This window comes from Pyxicephalus adspersus, chromosome 10 (genome assembly GCF_032062135.1).
Source record: "Pyxicephalus adspersus chromosome 10, UCB_Pads_2.0, whole genome shotgun sequence".
Lineage (NCBI taxonomy): Eukaryota > Metazoa > Chordata > Amphibia > Anura > Pyxicephalidae > Pyxicephalus > Pyxicephalus adspersus.
Window position 1 is genome coordinate 22,490,875 of NC_092867.1, and position 20,783 is coordinate 22,511,657.

Below are 20,783 nucleotides of genomic sequence, written 5' to 3' on the forward strand. Positions count from 1 at the left end.
CTTCAAATTTTCCTCCAAGCTGACGTCTTCTGGCTTTGGCTTCTTATTCCCGGCACCTTGCTCCATCTTGCTCATTCAAACGCCAGTAATGAGTGGAGAGCTTGCATAGCACTACAAATGCATCGCTGGCAACATTCACATAGGGAAATATCAATATCACGCAGGCAATGCAGTCTTTGGTAGGGGGGCAATGTATAAAGTCTCTTCCACTGAAAAACTGTATTTGCCATTGTTATTTTTGACTTGACTTCTGTCTTTAAAACCAGTGTTTCTATCAGATGTGCTTATTATGAGCTGGCATACTGTTAAAAATTGGCACAGGTTAAAAGGTCAGCCTGCCCATTATTGAATAATAAATTAAGACTGAGATATCAGTGCTCTTTTGGCTGCAGTTAGTGAAGTCTCTATCAGTATTCCCTATTAGTTACAATAAATGCAAACTCCAAAAGTACCTGAAATTCTGCTATAAGTGAAGCTGGATCCTCTATGCAGAGATTTTACTGCATGAATCCTTGAGAGATTTAGGATGCCGATATGTGCAAGTATCTACCCATGCTACATGTCTGTTTGGTCTAGGTGGACCCTTGTAAAAAATATACTATCTAAAATAGCATCAGGGAGAATGAAAGTAATTTACAACCATCCAGCATCTTGTATAATGCTCATTATCTGTGTCCTCTACACTGTATATGAGCACTGACAAAATGAGCTGTTTGTTTAGTCTGAGCAGATTAACCTGTTCTATTGTGATACGCATTCTCTATAATTGTCTTTCTCTACCTGGCCTGCTTTCAATCAGATAGAATAACATTTAAGAGCTCAGCTTGAAAACACAGCAGCCAGAAGCCACCTTCCAGCTTATCTCCCATTTCTTATCTGTTAATGAATGTAAATGAGCGTAGCTTCACACATCCTTAATTGATCCTGAGTACAATTTACACATAGTAAGGTGTAACCTTTTGACCTAACTTGTAAATATTTACTGACAAAACACAGGTAGAATATACATAGACTAACTGCTTGTCAAAACTAGACAAACAATTTGTGAGAGGTGAAGAAATTGCCCACTACAGTAATTATGAAGTGTCACTGTGCTAATTATGTGACTTGTGCCCACAACAGCTAAGTGTCACACTGTTGTAGTAAGTTCTGGTATCCGCTTATATTAAACAAAGACAGAAACCTTGGGCTTGTAGGTGACAATAATACGCTGGGTCAATATATACTGTTGATTTTGTGGGGAAAACATCTATCTCCTTAAGCTCCCAAGCATTTATTGTTGCGTTGACATGTTAAAACTAGTTTTAGCAAGATGTTGTGAATGGAAGAGGGATTAGGAGTCCCGTTTCTCTGGCCACTTGGTGGAGCATTGGACAGCTTTGTCTTTGGCAAATATGGCCATTGCCTAATGAGAGTTTGTTTGTATGAATGTTGTTGGTTAGAGATACTTATATTAATGTGGTGTTTTGTGACTGTCTGGCAAAAAGTCCCTTTAGGACGAATGCCTAGAGTGATGGAGATCAAGATTCTCAATGAGCATCACTCACCAATGACAACGTTTGTTGGTTGCGGACTGTTATCCTCCCTCTCGCTCAACAGACCAGACTTGCAAGCATGTAGGAGTGTGCATAGGGGGATAAAAATGCAACCTCTGCATTAGAAGGCAATGGTTGAAAATTCCTCCCCCTGAAAAAAGAGAGGGACACACCTAAAAGTTTGAAGAGGACAGTGACGTATCTTCAGACCCAAACACTACTACTTTTTTATTTATCTAAAGCTGCAATCACATGTTGCTACTGCCTAGTGATATCACAAATGGGATCAGCAGGGGCCGGCCATTGCTGGTGACTTTTTATGATGGAACAAATGTCACTGGACATGGAAGCAGATTTAGGTAAGTATAGGACCTGGTGTGTTCCTTTGGGGTGGGTTGGAAGGGAGTGGGAGGGAAGGATAGGCAAATTTTACATTTTGCCTGGAGGTGGGCTTTAACCTTCTAACCCCCCCATACCCTCTAACTAACCACTAGAAAAAAACAAAACCTTTTTTTTTTCACTCCCCTGAAACTGAGATTGTTTCTGCCCAATGATGTCATTATTGACATCAGGAAGGGTCAAAATGTCATTGTATATTTATGAATGTTTTTCAATCCTTCATGCCTTTAAACAATTAAACATACTTCCCCTGGTCTGCAAATCTAAACTGCTTTAATAATTCTACCTTGATAAGCAGATGTTCTGCCCAAGTCTAGCACGTGCACCCCTTGGCATACATGCACCACTTATTGATATCACTGGGGAACACATTTTTTGTTGAGTTAGATCTTACACTTCATTTTACTAGTTTTTGGGTGGTGAATCCAGAAATGACCCAAAATTTGTGCTATCACATCCATTTTTTACGATACAGAGTACCCTCCATTTTTGTCAAAACACATACAAATTTTACATATAATGAAAAAATAATGAAATAATAACTTAATTGTACTGTTTATTTAAATATCTTTTGCTCATACAAGTGATTTTTTTCTTACAGTAAAACTTTTGAAAATTAATTGGGTAAGCGGTTAAGGTAAAAATTTACACTTATAGCTTTACCTGGAGTGTTCAGTGTTAGGACAATCAGCCATCATATGTACATCCCATCTACCCTGATACCGTCCTTTCATGACCTTCAAATCTTGGTGGAATTGTTCACCTTGCTCATCACTGACTGCACCAATGTTTTCTGGGAAGTTAGATGGCTATGCAGAAAATGCACCTTGATGCTCGTATTGCAACCAAGCATTTTGCAGCTCTCCAAGAGTTTCTGGACAATTTCTGTGTAATTATTGGCTTGTGTGTTTCCAAGAAAGTCCTTGACAATGGCTTTGAATGATAACCAAGCATTCTTTTCTACTTCTGACATTGTCCTGATGAAATGTTCTTCTTTGATGAGCTGCCGAATCTGTGGACCATCAAACACATCGGCCTTTATTTTTTCAAATGACAGGCTAGGAAATGCCAAAATGAGGGACTTGAAACAGTCTCCTTCAGTTGGCAAAGCTTTAACAAACTGCTTCATCAGACCCAGTTTCATGTGCAGAGGAGGGAATATAATATTTTTTTCTATCAACAAGTGGCTCATGTAGAATGTTTGGATCACCTGGTTTTAGGACAAATCTTGGAGACCATATCCAATTGACCCAATTGTGTTGGTGATATTGCAACAACTCAATGACTTTTTATGTCTGCATATTCTTCACAAAAAGCAGCTGAATGGTCTATTAGGTCTGACCCAAATATATTGTCATTGTGAAGGAGGACGCACTTTAAGTTCCGCTTTGAGCTGTCGATGAAAAATCGCCATTCAGTTGAGTTATAGATTTGAATTCCCAATTCCTCTATTAAACCAGGTATGTTATGGCAGTACACAAAGCCATTGTCAGTTCTAAAGTGCTGCAGAAATGCAATTTCTCTGGTTTGAAAGTACGGTATCTTCGTTCCTATTTTAAGTAAGTTTTTCACACGCAGCCCTAATACTAGGAGTTCTGAAGCCTTCTTTGATAGTCACAAATCATGTGTCAAATCACTCAATGATTTGACACATGATTTGACACTCAATCAGTCCTCTTCAATTTCAAACTCTTCATCATTGTCACCTAGTTCATCACCATATACATGTTCTTCAACAGAGTGTAGTGTAAAGAAAACCAGCAGTGGGATTTAATCTTGAATGAGCCACTGGGTGTATAGCCCATGGTAGACTAGGATACTCTATGTTACATTTTTTTTTCTTGTTATATCCTGACGTTTTCACTATAAAAAAGTAACAGTCACTAAAATGATCTCCTGGCTCTCGCCAAACCATAGGTATACCAATATATACACCTTATGAGCGGCCCAAGACTTATCTTGATCACCAAGTTTAACTTTGAAATATGCCAAATAGGCTTGCTCTATAAATGTGCTGATGTTCGCCCCTTTGTCTGGGAAGGGTGAAACTGCCACAGATATAACAAAATGAATTGATTGTTTAGACACTTATGAGGAGAAACAGCAGAGCCAGACATGATCTGAAAGAAAGGAAATACGTGTGTAAGTAGAAAAAAAAAATTTTGCTTATTCACTGCGTAGAGCAGCGCACAACCTCTGACCACACTGTCCTAAATGAATTAGCTATACAAATCCACGCTACAGTAATCACATAAATATAAGCAGTAGAGAAAAAACCTGTTGTGATAGAAGAAAACTAACTGGACTTTCAGAACCAGCATACCTATTTTAGTGTAAATAAGCTTAAAAATTAAAGTCAACAAAAAATTTGTTCAAAATTGTTTCCTAGTGTAATCTGTGCATAAGGGATCATCACACAGAGTACTCACCCTTTGTGAGTGGTAAGAGACTCTTTTGTTTCTGATGAGTGGTGAAATATATAACATAGGCTTTATTACCTAACAAATATTTACCATTTACTGTTCATGTGGACAAAAGAAAAATGAATATACAAGGCAGTTGGCTGCAAGATAACTGAAGGAGAAGATCAATTTTTTGGTATAGGCGATCCTTTTTTTAATCCCCTAGCAGTATTACCGAGTGTGACTCGAGGTGGATTTTCCAGGCAAAAATCGGTATTCCCGAGTCACACTTGGGGTAGCTTTTAACTAAAAAAAAAAACCCCACTTACCTTGTTCCGTTGCTGTCCCCCGGCGTCCTGCTGGTCCCTGCAGGCCCTGGGGACACGTCCTTCCTCCTTGATCTCCAGCCAGCGAATGCAGCGACGATCTCTGGGGTTTCCCGGTGACAACGATGCATGCGTCGTTGCAGGCGGATCGGCGGGAAATTGAAATAATTTTGTATTAGATTCAAAACAAAATAGCTGTATTGAGTCCAATACAAAGAAATATTCATATATTATATATATATTGTATATGCTACTGTACAGTTATATTACTTAAATATTTTTTTAAACCACCCAGATTTTTGTGTTTTGTTATTTAAAGTTTATTATTAAATTTGTTAAATTTAATAAATATGGGTGAGTTATGCCTAAGAATTATAGCCTACAATGAAAAATAAATTTCCATGCTAAAAGTTGTTTTTTTTTTGCATGGAAATTTGGACAGAATTAGACCGCTAGGAAGGTTAATGGAGATTGTCTGAGCAAATGCCTAGGATTTAGTCACGTGACCAGCACTTCATTTGTTACATTAATAGTTATAAAAGTTCAGTCAGGCAGCTAAATACACAGGGATTTTATAATATAAACTGACAGATGATTTTTATTTTTTGTTATCAAGTCACTCCTTTGATAGAACACTGCCATGTTGGTGATCCCTGTTTCTTGCAGTTAAAACCCACAGCATGGATATTCACTCTGGTAATATCTGATAATTGGATTTTAGAGAAGCTTTATCACACTGTCACTCCATTAGCACTATTGCTCTGATCTCTCTCCCTATCGGTTACACATCTTTCCTTCTTAACAATAGTAGCGGAGACAGTGTGACAACACAGGGCAGAAATCTATGTAACATTAGCGATCTGAAATATATTCTTATAAACATCTATAAATGTTCATATGATTTATGGCAGCTAAGAGTCTATTCACTTAGTCATATTGCAGTAACAAGTAAACGTTGGTTGATTGATATTGCACTTTATTATTTATTATTATTTGCACTCTTATTGCATTATTTGCACTCTTTACAGTGCTTCTATGGATAATAACCACTTGTGTAGTTTTAAATGCTTTTAATATTATTATGAAAGTTATATTTACCAGTATTTGATGGGCAGATGACTTGAATAACTTGCACTGTTGCTGCCCCTGTTGGTGTGTTGATGACAGCTACACTTCCAAATGTCTATCAGATCTGAATAATCTCATCCAATGCTTTTCTTTTTTTTTTACTGGACACGTTCTGGGTTTGTTTCAGGCCAAGACAGGGACAGAAGCTAATCTAAATAGGATTATTTTTAGATTTTTCTCTTACGCATTTGTAAAGCAGAAATCTAGTTTTGTTTTCTGCTGCTTGATGGATTCAGAGATAAGTCAGCAGACAAAGAAACAGTCATATTGTGAGGTTTTAATAATTCCCAGTTGAGGCGGTGTCAGAGAGCAGGAGTCAAAGGTTTGTTACTGGTGGCGCCTGCAGTGGAAAGAAACCCAGAAATGGCGGGGTTACCAGCAGCCGCAGACAAAGCACATTCTGTGGACATTTTATCTCATTCATATTTTAGGATGTATTCTAGGTGTTCCGTGCTGTTTAATACGTATGTTTTCTTGACCTTTTTCCAGCTCGACAGAAATTGATGATATGCTGAGGAAATCCACCAACCTACTTCTCACAAGAACCTTAAGCAGCGGATTGCAAAACCTTATAAAAAAGCCTCATATAGGTCTGACTGAGGTAAGGATCATTTTTCTGTCAAAATTTAAGTGTACCTGTCAAGAAAACATTGCTAAGCTGGTATGGTAAACTTGTGCTAGTTTTGCCACGTGCCTTGTATTTCTTCCAGGTAAATCTAGGCCATTCTTATTACAGGAGGCCCTGAAATTTTCCCATTTGTACATTATATGATGGCTAATCAATTCGAAGATAGTTTTCCTGAACCCCCTTTAAGGCTTAGGCTATGTACACACACAAGATTTTTGTGATTGAAAAAGATCTTTCATGATCCTTTCCAACGATTAAAGACTGAAAGATGCATGAACAAGCTCTGTACATACAGTTTTGTTCTGCTCTATGGAGAGGGAAGGGGGGAGAACGATCGAGCCCCCTGTTTGGCACTACGCTACACTCACTCCCTTTCATTTTCGTCTTTTGTCATTTATGGATCTGCCAGGACTGATCCATGACCAATGACAGCCGTTCACTGTACACGTCAGATTCTCGTCCGATATTAGCCCTGAGGCGAGAATCGGATGAGAATCATCTGACATGTGTACTTTGCCTTAAACTTAGCAAATTGAAATACTTGTTTGCTCAATACCCTTCACCAAATCTTTGAGAATATTTTTTGATAATGTATTTTATGCAGGTAAGTTTAACCAGAACTCTTGCCACAAATAATAAAAATATTGACTCCTTATCAGTCTTTAAATACATTTTTAAAAGTAAATGTTCTAACATCCAGTAATACTTATCTTAATCGTTTGCTTCACTGGATCTCAGTTCTCTTACTGGTCTTTTTGTCACCCCCTTTTTTGACATCATCATATATACACTAGTGAAGGACTAGTGGCCATGACAGTAGGATGGAAAGTGGTTGAAGAATCCATGCAAACTGCAGCGCACTAAAGAGCAGAGGACTGGGACATCAGCTGTTGCTGCCTGTGTAAAACTTGGTCTTAGAACATTTATTAGCAGCTACAGATTGATAAGGAGATGAGGGGAATATTTTATAAATGTGTCTGTAGTTCTGCTTTAATTGTCACCATCTCATACTTTTTCCTAATTAGGCATCTGTGGCTCTCAGTAGGAGCACCTTTGTGGCAGCTTTGTTCTCACTTCTTTCCATTATGAGTCCATTTTACCTGTCTTGATGGGTCAGAGTATTTGTACTTATTGCCTTTGCATTTGCAGTGGCAGTGCTGTTCTTTTTCCAGAGGAGGAAAAGCAACTACATGACCTGAAACTTCAAGGAACTGTGCCACAGGCCCACCTCAACACAAACTTTTGCACACAGTGGTTCACAGCTGTTCCCATATAGTTGAATGGGGATCAGTTAAGTGCTGTAATTGCAGTTTAACACAAGTCAGAACAGAGCTTTAACTTTTGGCAGGGAATAGTCACACTGATCCATTTTATTTACATATTTAATTGGTAACACCTCAAAGCTCTTTACTGAAACCCCAACTCCATGCCTTTATGCCCCCTACCTGCAGCTATGTTACACCTAGCTGGGTTTTTTATCAACCAGTCACCCATCACTGCTAGGGCCTACCTATATTGGTTACACAGCAGAAGACACTGACAAATGTAAAGTCAAGCTTAAAAATATTACATTATATTACGCCTTATATTCTAGTATCTAGAGGATATAATAAAAGGGGCAAAATCTGACATATTCTGTTTGAAAATAATTTTTAAACTTTTATGTTTTTACACTCACGAAGTTACATAAACTTTCTTAACCTTTAGGTTTGGGTGTATTCCTTTACATTAAAGAAGTTTTATAGTACTCCAGGCACAGCTCTAGGCTATATATAGCATGGCCCAGTCATGTAATTACTTTGTATTACAGCAGTATAGGAAGGACAGTGCCTCTTTAGAATAAAATCAGGTGGAACCGGGTGGTGCATGTCTGTTATTGGATGTTTTTTCTGCTTTGTAGCTTGTGCAGATCATCATAAATACCACACACCTGGAGCAAGCCTGTAAATACCTGGAGGACTTTATTACCAATATCACCAATATTTCACCTGAGACTGTCCATACTACAAGACTTTATGGCCTGTCCACTTTCAAGGTAAGTTTAATTGTCATACTCCTCAAAGGTAACATGATCAAAGGTGACATAATCAGCTATATTAACAGAAGTAATGGCTGCCCCATAATGCTCACTAAATAACCTTTGTGAACTTTAAAGGAATTTTCCACGTACAGTAAAGCGCAATAAAAGCCATTTTATAGTGTGGTAATGTCCAGAAGTGGGTGGGTCACTAATAGCCCTAATGATTAAAGCAAATATAGCCTGATATGCCACTGGCCCTATCATAGAAACCCATTTATATTCTTTAAGAGTCATATAACACTGCAGATATTGGGGGAACACCATACATCCCATTTACTTTTACAATTAGAAGAATAACGCCCTAATAAATGAAAAAACTATATATCTCTATAATAAATAGATAGCCTGTTGGTTTTAGTGCAGCACAGTCCTCCAATTACTTCTCACAATCTGAAAACATACTGTTTGGATAATCAGTTTGCAACCAATATTGCTATAGTGTGGCACCTGTAGTGAGCAACAGCTTTCATTCCTTGTGAAATGACCATCAGGCTTTTAATTATTTTTGCAAGGGTAACTGCTGGAAGCTCAATTACAGTCCAGGTAATAAAATAGTCTTGCTTCCCCAAAGCTACATATCCAAAGAACCCTTCCTCTACATAAAACATATGAGAAGGCTTTGGGGAAGCAAAGCAGCTGGATTGTTTCTTTGGAAAAGAAATGAATGTATGCATTTGGAAAGGGACAACCAAGGGTGGAAGACATGAAGTGTTGTACAGTTTGTTAATCAGGTAATACTAATACTAGTTGGGCCTGTGTACACACATTAAATTTTTGTTGTTGGAAATGATCTTTCATGATCGTTTCCAACAACAAAAGACTGAAGGATTAAGGAACGACCACTGTTCATACAGCGCTGTTCTGCTCTATGGAGAGGATATGGGGGAGTACAGACGAGTGACACCACGCTGCGCTATCTTCCCTTCATTGCTGTTGTGGTCCTTCATCTTCTGTCATTCATGGATCCACCAGGACGTTGGAGGACTCCTGTACACAAGTTAGATGTCATATATGGCCTGAGAATCATCAACGTGCATACATATCCCTAATGTAGCACAAGCTTTAGGTTCAGCTCATACAGTAATAATTACACTGGATTCATTGCTGAACATCATTTACCATTCTGTGTTTGCTATGTTTTCAAAGGGATAACATATGAGTAATTGTACATGAACTCTATTTAGAAATGTACACTTTGCTCACTTCTACATACACTTCTTCTCATACAATTCTTCCATCATTTTATAATAATATTACAGTTTTATTATCTCACATTATAACAGAATGCTGCTTTCTGTAACTTTCATTTGACTTTAATAAAGCTTGTACCTGCACACAGAAAATGAGTTTTCTGAACCCACGAGGCTCCCTTCTTGAGGACATTTCATTACTGATTAACAAGCTTTTAAAAATGATCTATAGCCGGCTTGCTAATTTGGGCGTTTTGTTCACTAGTAAAGGATGAACTGGCAAGTCAGCGGTAAGTGAGTTACTGCTGTAGCCATGACACTTTGATTGATTATCTTCAGTATATTACTAATGAGTTGCAAGACCGTAGATCTAAATTTAAAAGCAAATTTCTATTTGTCATGTAGGAGAAGCTCTGTAGTTTCACGCAGTACCCAGTTTTGATTTATTGTAATGGATAACACTCTGTAACCTGTGCAATGTTTTGTTCAGGATGCAAGGCATGCAGCCGAAGAGGAAATATACACCAAACTCAACCAAAAAATTGATGAATTCATTCAACTTGCAGACTACGACTGGACAATGGCAGAGCCAGATGGAAGGGCCAGCGGGTACCTAATGGATCTGATAAATTTTTTACGAAGCACATTTCAAGTTTTTACTAACTTGCCCGTAAGTTGATGGAGTTATCCATGTTTCTACTAGTTTGAAATGAGAGGATGGGATGAGTAGTTGTTGGTTGTAGGTACATTTGTAAGTTTAACCTACAGTGTATGTAAACCCAAATTTTATTTAAAAAAAAATTAATTTAGGGTTTACATACACTTTCAAATTGCAGCTAAATTTTCCTGTTGGCCATAACATTACCCCTTTACTATTTACAGCACGTGGTTGAGCTTGAATCCTAATAAGGAAATAGGGCTTTGGACTTTTACATATGTACTGAAGATTGTAACAGTTTTTCAATCAGTTTGATACTCACAGCTGGAATTTAGTCAACCATAAAAAAATAAATAAAAAAAAATAATGTAAAATCTGTTTGCAGATCATCGACCAGTATTTGGGTAAAGTGGAAGTAAACCCAAAACAATAAAATCACACTTACCTTCCATCCCGCAGATGTGTCTGTCTCTCGGGAGGTTTCTTCCATCGGGTCTGGCTTCATCCCAGTATCTGACTTTGACTTTTTTAAGTAATGTACTTAAAAACACTAACAAACAAATGTTTTACTTTAAATAAAAGGATTGTCTACCCTTTTATATGAAGTGAAAATTTTGAGTTTAGGTACGCTTTAAATACATCACATGACATCACATTTGATCACCTGTCACTGTAAGATGAATATGCTAGGTTCCTATTTTTTTTTATTATTTTTTATTTTATTTCTTTTCATTTTTATTAGTTGGTTATTGGTTGGTACGTACTGCACATCTTTCTCAACTTTCATTAAAACATAGCTAAAGGCCCTGTAAAATGCATTGTGATTCTGTAATGAAGAGCTGAGTTATTTTCATATGTACAACAAGGACAGGTGTTTCGTTAGACACACAACCTGTAACCATACAACAGGGAAATCCCTTGCTTTATGTTTATATACAAGAAACAACAATGATAAATTGTTAGCAGAATACCAATTCCATCATGCTGATGCCATGCTTTTCTAGCAATATGTGGTACTGTAAAGTGGTTGTTCTGTCTGTGTGTGCTTAGTGTGTGGTGTGCATTCTTTTTGCTATGTCAGAGCTTGTGTTTATGTGTGTTACATGCACTTAATTTGTGTGAGTATCCTGAGTGCTTTGATTGTATGTGTTCTCTCTTTGTACTATAGCTGTGTATTAGGTGTGTTTGATAGATGGCATGTGCTCTGATTGTCTGGCTGTGTGTGTATGTGCCTTAAAAAGTTGTATATAAACTAATAAAAAAACATTTTATATTTACAAATGTAAAAAAAATATATAATTTTACACTTTAATACTAAACTCTAGAAAAGAAATAATGTAAAAAAATACACACATTAATGCAGTTCTGTATCAATTAGTAATAATATTCCTAAATTTAGCATTCTACAACAGAACGGGGGAAGATGCAGCACAAGGAGGCAATTTGTTAAGTGCAAGGAGCGTTTTGATAGGAGGAGAGAAAAGAATTATAATGAGATGGTTTTATTTCCTTGCTATGTCACAGGCTGGGGGGACAAGACCTGTCAGTGTTACTGAACTGCAGCTAAAAAAAAAAATGAAGACTCCTGTCCTCTAGACATGACTATCATGTGGGACAGAGCTATGTAAATCTCAGGACTAGAGGCAGAGAAATACATACAAATCCCTTGACAGGTAAAACGTTTCCTATATATGCATAATTTCTCTTTGTTTAGCTTCTTGCCTGAAGTTCAGCTTTTAATGTATTAAAAACCTATTAAAGAAAGGATTTTCCTAATGTTCACTATAGCTTTCCTAGCCCTAGAAAATGACATTATTATATGGTAACATATGGGAGTGGGTGTATTCAGCCAGAACATATCTATGAACCTCACAAACATATCTTGAACGTGTCACCAGTTGGAAGACTGAATGGAAGTTTAGAATTAGACTGTGGGTGGCAGCGCAATTAGCACAGAGCAAGTGCCCACAGTTATCCAGGGTGTAGCTGGGACATTGCGATAATAAATCATATTTACAATACTATCAGAAAATACTTATTGAACTAGTAAACTAGTTATTTTGAACAGTTATGTGTTTGGGTTTTAGATGTACTATTCCTTTAAAGAGTTTTTGTTGTGTCAAACCGAAAAAGAGGAATTGCTTCATGGATAAAGCTCAGGCACCTAGAGGTTCCTGAGACATTCTTTTTTAACCTTCCCAGCTTTTATGAGTGGCTGACATATTAATATGCAGAAGCTTGTCCAACCCTTTTCTGCCTCCTGAATATTCCTATTGACCAGTAAGCCAGCATATCAAAAGTTTACGTTACAGACTGTGTTTAGCCAATGAAAAGTATTGCCGGGGTATAGCTAAAATTCATAGAACCTCCATAGACCTTTGTTTGTGACACCTGGCAACTTCAATTGGGATAATTGTATAATCAACCCTAACATATAATACATCTAAATCATTGGTAGGCAGCAGGAGAGCTGTTGATGCAGCTGGTACACTACTACCCTGTTTCCCCGAAAATAAGACCATGTCCTATATTCATTTTTGCTCCAAAAATGCTCTAGGGCTTATTTTAAGATGATGTCTTATTTTTTCATGAACAACAATTGACATTTATTCTTGAACAAAAAATCAACATTATAATTAATCAAATATAGTCATGTCATCATCTTCTGGAACATCATCATAAGTCCAAATCCTGAAATCCATTTTGAATTTCTTGAACTTCTTATTTTCGGGGTAGGGCTTATATTTCGAGCATCCTCAAAAATGTGGAAAAATCATGCTAGGGCTTATTTTTGTGAAAACCGGGTAGGGACCAGATCTTCGGGTTTAAATTCCAGAAGAAGTGCAGCAATGCAGGGAATTAAATCTGAAATGTAAATCCCTGCACTGCTATACATCTTTCAGAATTTTGTGCAACTATTCAGTAGCTCACCAGCATCCTTCTATGTCAACTGATCTGAGTAAATAATCATAGGGATTTTCTTTGCAAATTCCAAACCCTCCCTTAATATATTACCCCACCCAGGAAGAACTGAACGATATGGCTAGTAGACCGAAAACTAAATATATGTATATATATATATACAGAGAGAGAGAGAGAAATTACTAATGTACATGTACTAATTTGTACAAGAGAGAGAGAGAAATTACTAATGTACATTGTACTAATGTACAATTTACATGTAAATTACTAATTTAAACTTCATTCAAAAATTTCCTTTAATTCATTAAACCGTTTGTTTTATTCAGAATTACAAACCTGAAGTGTCATCACTCTATAGCTTAGAATACATTCTGGGATTTTTTCAGCTTTGGGAATCCTGTGTATTCTTGGCCATACTCTTTTCAATACTTATATAAAAATGTTGAATCAACAGAAACAATCACCTAGAGTTAATAGTTTTTTTATTTGATTTATCAACTGAATGGAACATCAAAAATGTTGTATATTGTTATACTGATCAAATTATTTTTATACAAACTCTGTAGTGTATGCCCAGATTTAGACATACAATAATAATATCAGTGTGTTGACCGGGACGACCGGAAGTGTTAAAGTCATCTGACATCAGACAACTTCCCTAGTTTGGCTCCCTTCCCATCCTTTGGCCCCATAGCAGCTCCAGTGTCTCCCAGGGTTAAAGTTATGCCACCAAGTATCACCTATATTTTGCTTTCCACCTGAACTAACTTTGATTTGAATAATTACAATAAACTGACCACTCTCTGATATACATCTAGTACACAAAAATTAACTTCATTGCACAATTCTGTTAATGTTGCACTTTCACATAATGTTATACCTTGGGAATGTGCACCAAGCAAAAAAAAATTGACATGTTAGGATTAACTGCTATAACCAATGTACTTATTCTTAAGTCTAAAAATATGTGAAGAATGTTTTTTCTTAATGTATGCAAAGTGTTGATATTCCAATTTTGGAGGCCATATATCAAGAAGCAACAAAGACAAATAGATGTATTTATCCATGTGGAAAAAATAACATTTTAATTCCACCAAGACTGAATACCCAAGGAATAATTAGACATTTTGATTAATAGGATATTTATTCATAGATATGTTCCATAAGTATATCCATCTATTAGTGCAGAAATAAGCAGCAAGTCTCTGTGGATTAAATAATGAATTTCAGCAATGCCACTAAGTACTGTTTGCATCTAATCTGCCCACATTACCAATCTGTCATTTTATTAAAAAAACAATAACTTTAAACATTGCTTTGGGTCATCTTGCTTCTAACAGGTGCAGGAAGATTAAATAAAGTGTACGACCAACCAAAATATTTTTTTTAGATATTGAAGTGACAATGGACAAGAAAGTAAAGGTAAATCTGCAGCAGGGACACAAGTAGCAACAGAAATGTGCTGCTCTATATCTGAACCTTGATAAGGGAGACATGCACATTTCCGATACATTTTTTTGACCACCCTGACTATAGAACTTCAGCAAATTGATTCTGTTAGGCATTTTGTTTTCATTTGTGTGGCATCGCTTTTTGGCACACACCCTGTGATTTTTGGCACAGGAGGTATTTGTGTGAATACTTAGACTCATGCCCCAGTATATGTGCCATACAGATCTCATTTATAGTTCACGTTATTGTATTACTAAATAGGCAACCTCTAACAAGGACTAATGTACAATAGAGGATCTACAGAATACAACAGACTATCCAGCAGTAGTTGAGCAGGCTGTCTGTACAGTTCTTCCTAATTTAATCTTTTCGGTTCTTTTCAGTGACAATGATTGACTGTAGATCTTTAAACTGTTCTTCTTTAAGGTCTTTGCATTTTTCTAGGGCTACCAATGATTTCCAAATTGTGGGTGGGACATGGAATGGCACAAAACAGGAGTAGGGAGTGCTACTTTTAATAGGTTTGGACATCACTTCCTCTATAAATGACATCCTTGAGGAGGAGGAACTGGAGATAGAACACTTGTAGACCAGAATTGTCCATAGATGTAAACTATAGCTGCCCTTTTAAAATCAATATCTTTATTGGACAATGTTTTGCTTGGGAGGGGAGATGAAAACCAAACAATTGAAGCTGACTCTATGTAACAACTGAATGCAGTCTGGACATTTATATAGTCCAAGAATTTATCTGTTTCAGTGTTACTTATTTCTTGCATAATTGCTAAAACTTTCAAATAATTTCCAGGTACCATTTGCTTTTAAAGTTGTTTAATTTAAACCATTCTTTTGCAATGCTTGCATTTGGGGAATATTTGATGACACCCTTCCAAATGAAGTTTTGGTGTTCACAATGAGGAGTACTGCAATGCTACTTCTTACAAAGTTATGTTAGAGAGTTGTGCACTTCTACCCCAGGTCAACAGTTTAGGGATGACAAGTTTCTGCTCCCAACATGACTGTACTCATATACATAAATTTCAGTCTATAAGGACATGGTTTGACAAGACCGATATGGGGAGCTCAAACGGCTTAGAGAGAGCTCTGACCTCAACCCTACTGAACACCTTTGTGATGGGCAACATCTCTGGATACAATGTGTGATTTTCCTACAATTAAGTTCTCATCTGACATCAGTACCTTACAAAAGCTCTTTTCATTGATTGGGCTTACACTTGGGGGCTGAAAACTTGGGTCAATTCCTCCCTTTTGGATGGAGAATGGTTAATAGTGATCCTCTTAGATTAGCTCTTATTCTGAACATTAATCCTAGCAGTGACGACATATGCCTTTCTATAAGAAAATTTTTTACACTGAGCTAAAGATTATTGCTCATTAGTTTACTTTTCTGTAATCTTTCTAGGTAAAGACGGCAGAAAATAATTCTACTAATGCTCATACAGCAACCTTTTTTACTTGTAATCTGACTTTGATGTATTAACTGCTACAGTAACATGAACATGTTAAGCACATTCACACTGGTGTACATTGACAATCTTGATTATCGCTTAGGCTTCATCTAAAGTCTTGTATTTTCATAGTATAGTGCCATTGTAAATTAAAGTGTATAAACAGTGGGACTTTTTTAGTTTTAGGTAGAATGAGTTAATTTTACTTTTGGTTGTACCAGTGGGAAATTTTCATTCATTTAGCATACAAGGGGTACAAGAAGATGTTAAAGGTAAAGGGAATTCTTCTGTTAAATTCTTCTCATCGTCCTAACCAAAATCATACAGACTCGGGATTTATGTGTCATCTCTGAGCCAGCATCTGACTTCAGAAAATAGATGCTGACCTAGATAATGCCTATCACTGTGTCATTTTGGAGAAAAACTTGGGAGAAGGTATTGTCAATTGTCAATAAAAGTATTAATATTATTACACAGTATTTATATAGTGCCAACCTATTACACAGTGCAAAGTCCAGATTCATGCCCTAGCTGTCCCTAAAGGGGCTCACAATCTAACGTCCCTACCTCAGTTTTATGTCTTTTAATACAGTCTAAGGTTAATTTGGGGGGAAGCCAATTAACCTAACTGCACGTTTTTGGGATGTGGGAGGAAACCGGAGTACCCAGGGGAAACCCAAGTAAACACTGGGGATTTGTGCTGGCCGAGATTTGAAACTGAGATGTAGGTTCCTACAAGGAGTCATTTCCAATTTTTGTTTTAGATATGGAAGATTTATTGGGGGACTTAAGGGTGAAAGATTAATTCAGGCTGTTGGTGTTAGGAATACTTTGAAAAAATGCGGGTGTTCATATGTCAATGGACATTTGTATTCAGTGCAAAAACTATAACAAAATGTCCTGAACTACTCAGCCAGTGTTGGAAACCCACGTATAATCAATGCTGTATCTCATGATGTCAATGGAAAGATGGCCAAGCCAAAATATGTTCTATGAAATTTTGGTAACACTTACTATCTGTTTGTGTGTTTCTCCTATACCTTGCATTGTTACACCTTGCTGTGTGTTAATAATTGTGTATGGGTACTTCACAGAGAATAAAAAGAATGAATTCTTCACTGCTGGCTAGTAACTTAACAAATCAGACAATAGACAGCAAGCGTCAAGAGAGAGAACTTCCAGGGACAATTAAGAATTTGGCGCTGTCTCTGCAAATCAGTGACAGTTGGCAATTCCTTGACATTATTCATTTGTGCCACAGTGCCTAGAGAACAGAGCAAGCCTTGTTACAAGGTCTGTCTAGAGATGTTCTATATAGTACATTGGACCTCACATGAACACATTTTTGTCTAACAGTATGATACACACTATTCCCTTAGCTTTGTAAATTTTGTCAAATGTAAATGATTTTAGTGTAAAGAATTCATCTTGTTGACCTAATAATGCTTATTAAATCACACATTTGCAGAACTAAAAAAGGCAGCAAACATATCAAGCATTTCTGTTAGATTTAATTTGAAAGAAACCATATCAAAGGAGTCCTACTTACTTTACAATACTATTGCATGATTATGTTTTTTTTAATGCATTCCAATTTTTATATCAGCTCTATCAAGTCCTAGGAACACAAGCTTACAGTCTAATGTTTTGAACACATTATGTCAGCACACAATTTGCCAAGGACCAGTTGACCTACCAATGTCAGGGCTTAGAGAGAAGGGCAAATTAGGCCCACACCATTCCCAGATCACCAATTGAGAGGTACTTGAAGCTGAAATGTTGTGCACTTGGGGATTTTACTTCATATTTGTACCAGAACTTTTTGAATGGGAGAACCCTTGAAATAACTTTCAGGTCTTCAGCGAACTCCTGCAAAATTTACTACCGTATTAAACGGGGATTCCTGCATATAGTAGCCACAGATCATAGTATATTACCATGGTGGTCAATAGGATGAATGCCTCTTACAATACTGGCCAGTAAGAAGAATGTCACCCAGCAATCTCTGGAGGAAACCTTGCTGGGAAACCCTGCTCCAAAACTATCCTTTGTAGAGATTTGTATAATTAATCACATTCAGTAGCTTCCTTTATGCTTTTTAATGATGTTGTACTGAAACTCTGCAACACAGTGCAGTCCATGTTCATAGATCTATGCAATTATAAAAGATGTGACTGTGCTTTTCTGTACTAAACAGCAGCAACTATTCAACATGCCTTGCAGGGCAACATGCTAAATACTTAGTAGCACTGGTTGCTCATTTTTAATGTAAATACTCACCTGTTAGTAAAGTGTCACATTTTTTGGCTTTTCTAACTCCACATGCTTCTAACATACTTCTCCCTAATGATTGCCTTTAACATTTTCTTTGCAATTAACATCATCTTCTTTTTGTCTTTTAACCACTATGCTGCATTCACTTCAGAGTAACAACAATGACCACGGAGCTATGTCGGTGAGTAACTAATAAACTAACCATGGTATGGATGCATTTCTTGTTGGCGGCTGGGGCTCTTTTTAGTGCGTAAGAAGTTTATTTTGTATAAAATACTTACACTGCGGTTTGTGTGGTTGACAGGGGAGTCAGACTGGAATGCTGAGAGCAGATTTAAAACCCCGCTATGTCAATAAAGTTGTCAAAAAGATGCTAATCCGGTCTTAAAAAAAGAATTCAGTACCATGTGTAACCATTAGGTGACAGTAGAGAGTTCCTACAATTAGTATGGTGTAGAATGTCTATAAGACTAGACTGCCATAGAACTGGTCTCATCCTTGTTCATTGTATTTAAAGAAGTACTCAGCAATATTTGGGCCATATTTTGCCTACTTGTTTAATGTACTGTTTACCAAAAAATCTAATGATGCACAAATTTATTTCAGCTGTTATCATCTCATATTTTTTTTTAAGTAGTGTGTGTACTACTGTAAAGAATTTTTAATATCCTGAAGAAGAGTCTTCCAGTCTGACCATTTATGTTTGGATCAGGGAGTTTCTGTATGTCTTCAGACCCTTCATGACCACATCTAGCCAACCAGGACAAAGCAATTGACCAATCACTATTGCCTTTCATCATGATAAATGACTCAGATTAAAAAGTTTGCAGATCAGCCTTTTATGATGGCAGCAGATCTTACTACTACTTTTAGATGACTGTAGGTAACTATGTGCCGATTGTGTGGTACGCACAAACTTCAGAATTAGATTTTTTTCTGGAAAGATCTGCTTTTTTGTTGTAGCAAACTTTCATTTTAGGTATTAAAGTAAATACCTTGAAAAAGTTATATGCTGGTAAGAAGAATAAATGCCAACAACTACCCCCATTATATTGTTTGTCTCAGTAATATCAGATGTGTGATGCCAACAAACACACCTGCTTCTTTTTGTATCGGCTCTTTTATATGATAGGTTTTCTACTTGTTTGTAAGAAAAAGAAAACCTAACATCTGGGCAGTACAGCAAACCCAATAATGCATACATTTCGTCAGATCTGTGATATCTAGATTTTTTGCTCATTTAGTAAATAATAGTTTGTCCCACGGCCATATATAATGGTGCAATTTCTCATTATGTGATCAGACATTCAGTTTTCATACAAACTGTTTATAGAAAAGGAAAACCATTACTTATAACAATATCAAATTTGTAATGATCTAGTATTAATGTTGGCAACTTAGATCTTGACCCACTAATCAGAAAGAATCCTGGCCCATGTATAGCCACTCAGAGCACGTAGACAGTGGAACCTGTGCCCTAAAAGCAGAGGACAAAGGACTAGTCGCAGTATTGCCAGTGGACTTTTTGCAGCATAATATTCCTGCAGTGCAAATCGTTAAACAACTACCATGCAGCCAAAAGCAACCTGTGGCTTTTGGGAACTGCGCCATGATCTTCCTCTTATAAAAAAAGGTTTTTTTCTCTACCTTGTGTTGAGGCGGCCATGTTTTTAGAGAGGCAGGACATCGCTTTCTCATGTCAGGGTGGCCATCCCTGATAATTGGTGATTTAAGGAAAGGGGGAATATTTAAGGTGCAGAAGGAAAGGTATACTAACACAGATTCCAAAAATGACTGAAGCAATAGCACTTCAAGTTCTTAGACACTGTTTACACTCCAGCAAGGAAAACAGTGAGCAGCACAATAGTGACATATCAAATCTCACTTTAAATCTTCTGAGACTAGCAGGCAGAATTTTGTTCATTTTAGTTAGAATATTGACTATGAACATAAATGAATTCATTTTATTAATACAGTGGTACCTTGGTATAAGTCCTTAATCCGTTCCAGATCTTTGGACTTATACCAAACAAATTTTTACCATAAGAAAAAAAAGGTAAATGATTAATCCATTCTTTGAAAAAAAATCCTATTGTTATTGGCATATTATACATTGATGGGACTGTATAAAATGATTTAAACACTGCCTAATACTAAAATACATAGATACAAAAGCACTTAGATGAAAAAAAAGAAAATGTATCCTCACTTTACCTTGCTGAGAAGAGTTGAGTGCCTACTAGGATGGTGCTGAGAAGGGTGGAGGAGGAGATGTTATGTAAGTCACAGAGTTATAGCGCGGGTTGTTCACTGAATGGTA

General features: G+C 36.9%; 1 protein-coding gene across 7 annotated transcripts in view; it reads left to right on the top strand.

Annotated features, from left to right (window-relative positions):
* The window catches only part of EXOC6 (exocyst complex component 6), a 140,860-nt gene that overhangs the window by 67,609 nt on the left and 52,468 nt on the right, over nt 1-20,783 (top strand). For 4 of the 7 annotated variants that reach the window (XM_072425048.1, XM_072425049.1, XM_072425053.1 and 1 more), the window contains exons 16-19: nt 6,280-6,391; nt 8,319-8,453; nt 10,179-10,358; nt 18,615-18,644. In XM_072425048.1, coding sequence (XP_072281149.1) covers nt 6,280-6,391; nt 8,319-8,453; nt 10,179-10,358; nt 18,615-18,644 — 457 coding nt within the window. The remainder of the gene's footprint in view (nt 1-6,279; nt 6,392-8,318; nt 8,454-10,178; nt 10,359-18,614; nt 18,645-20,783) is intronic. The other 3 variants (XM_072425050.1, XM_072425052.1, XM_072425054.1) reach the window with 1 other exon arrangement.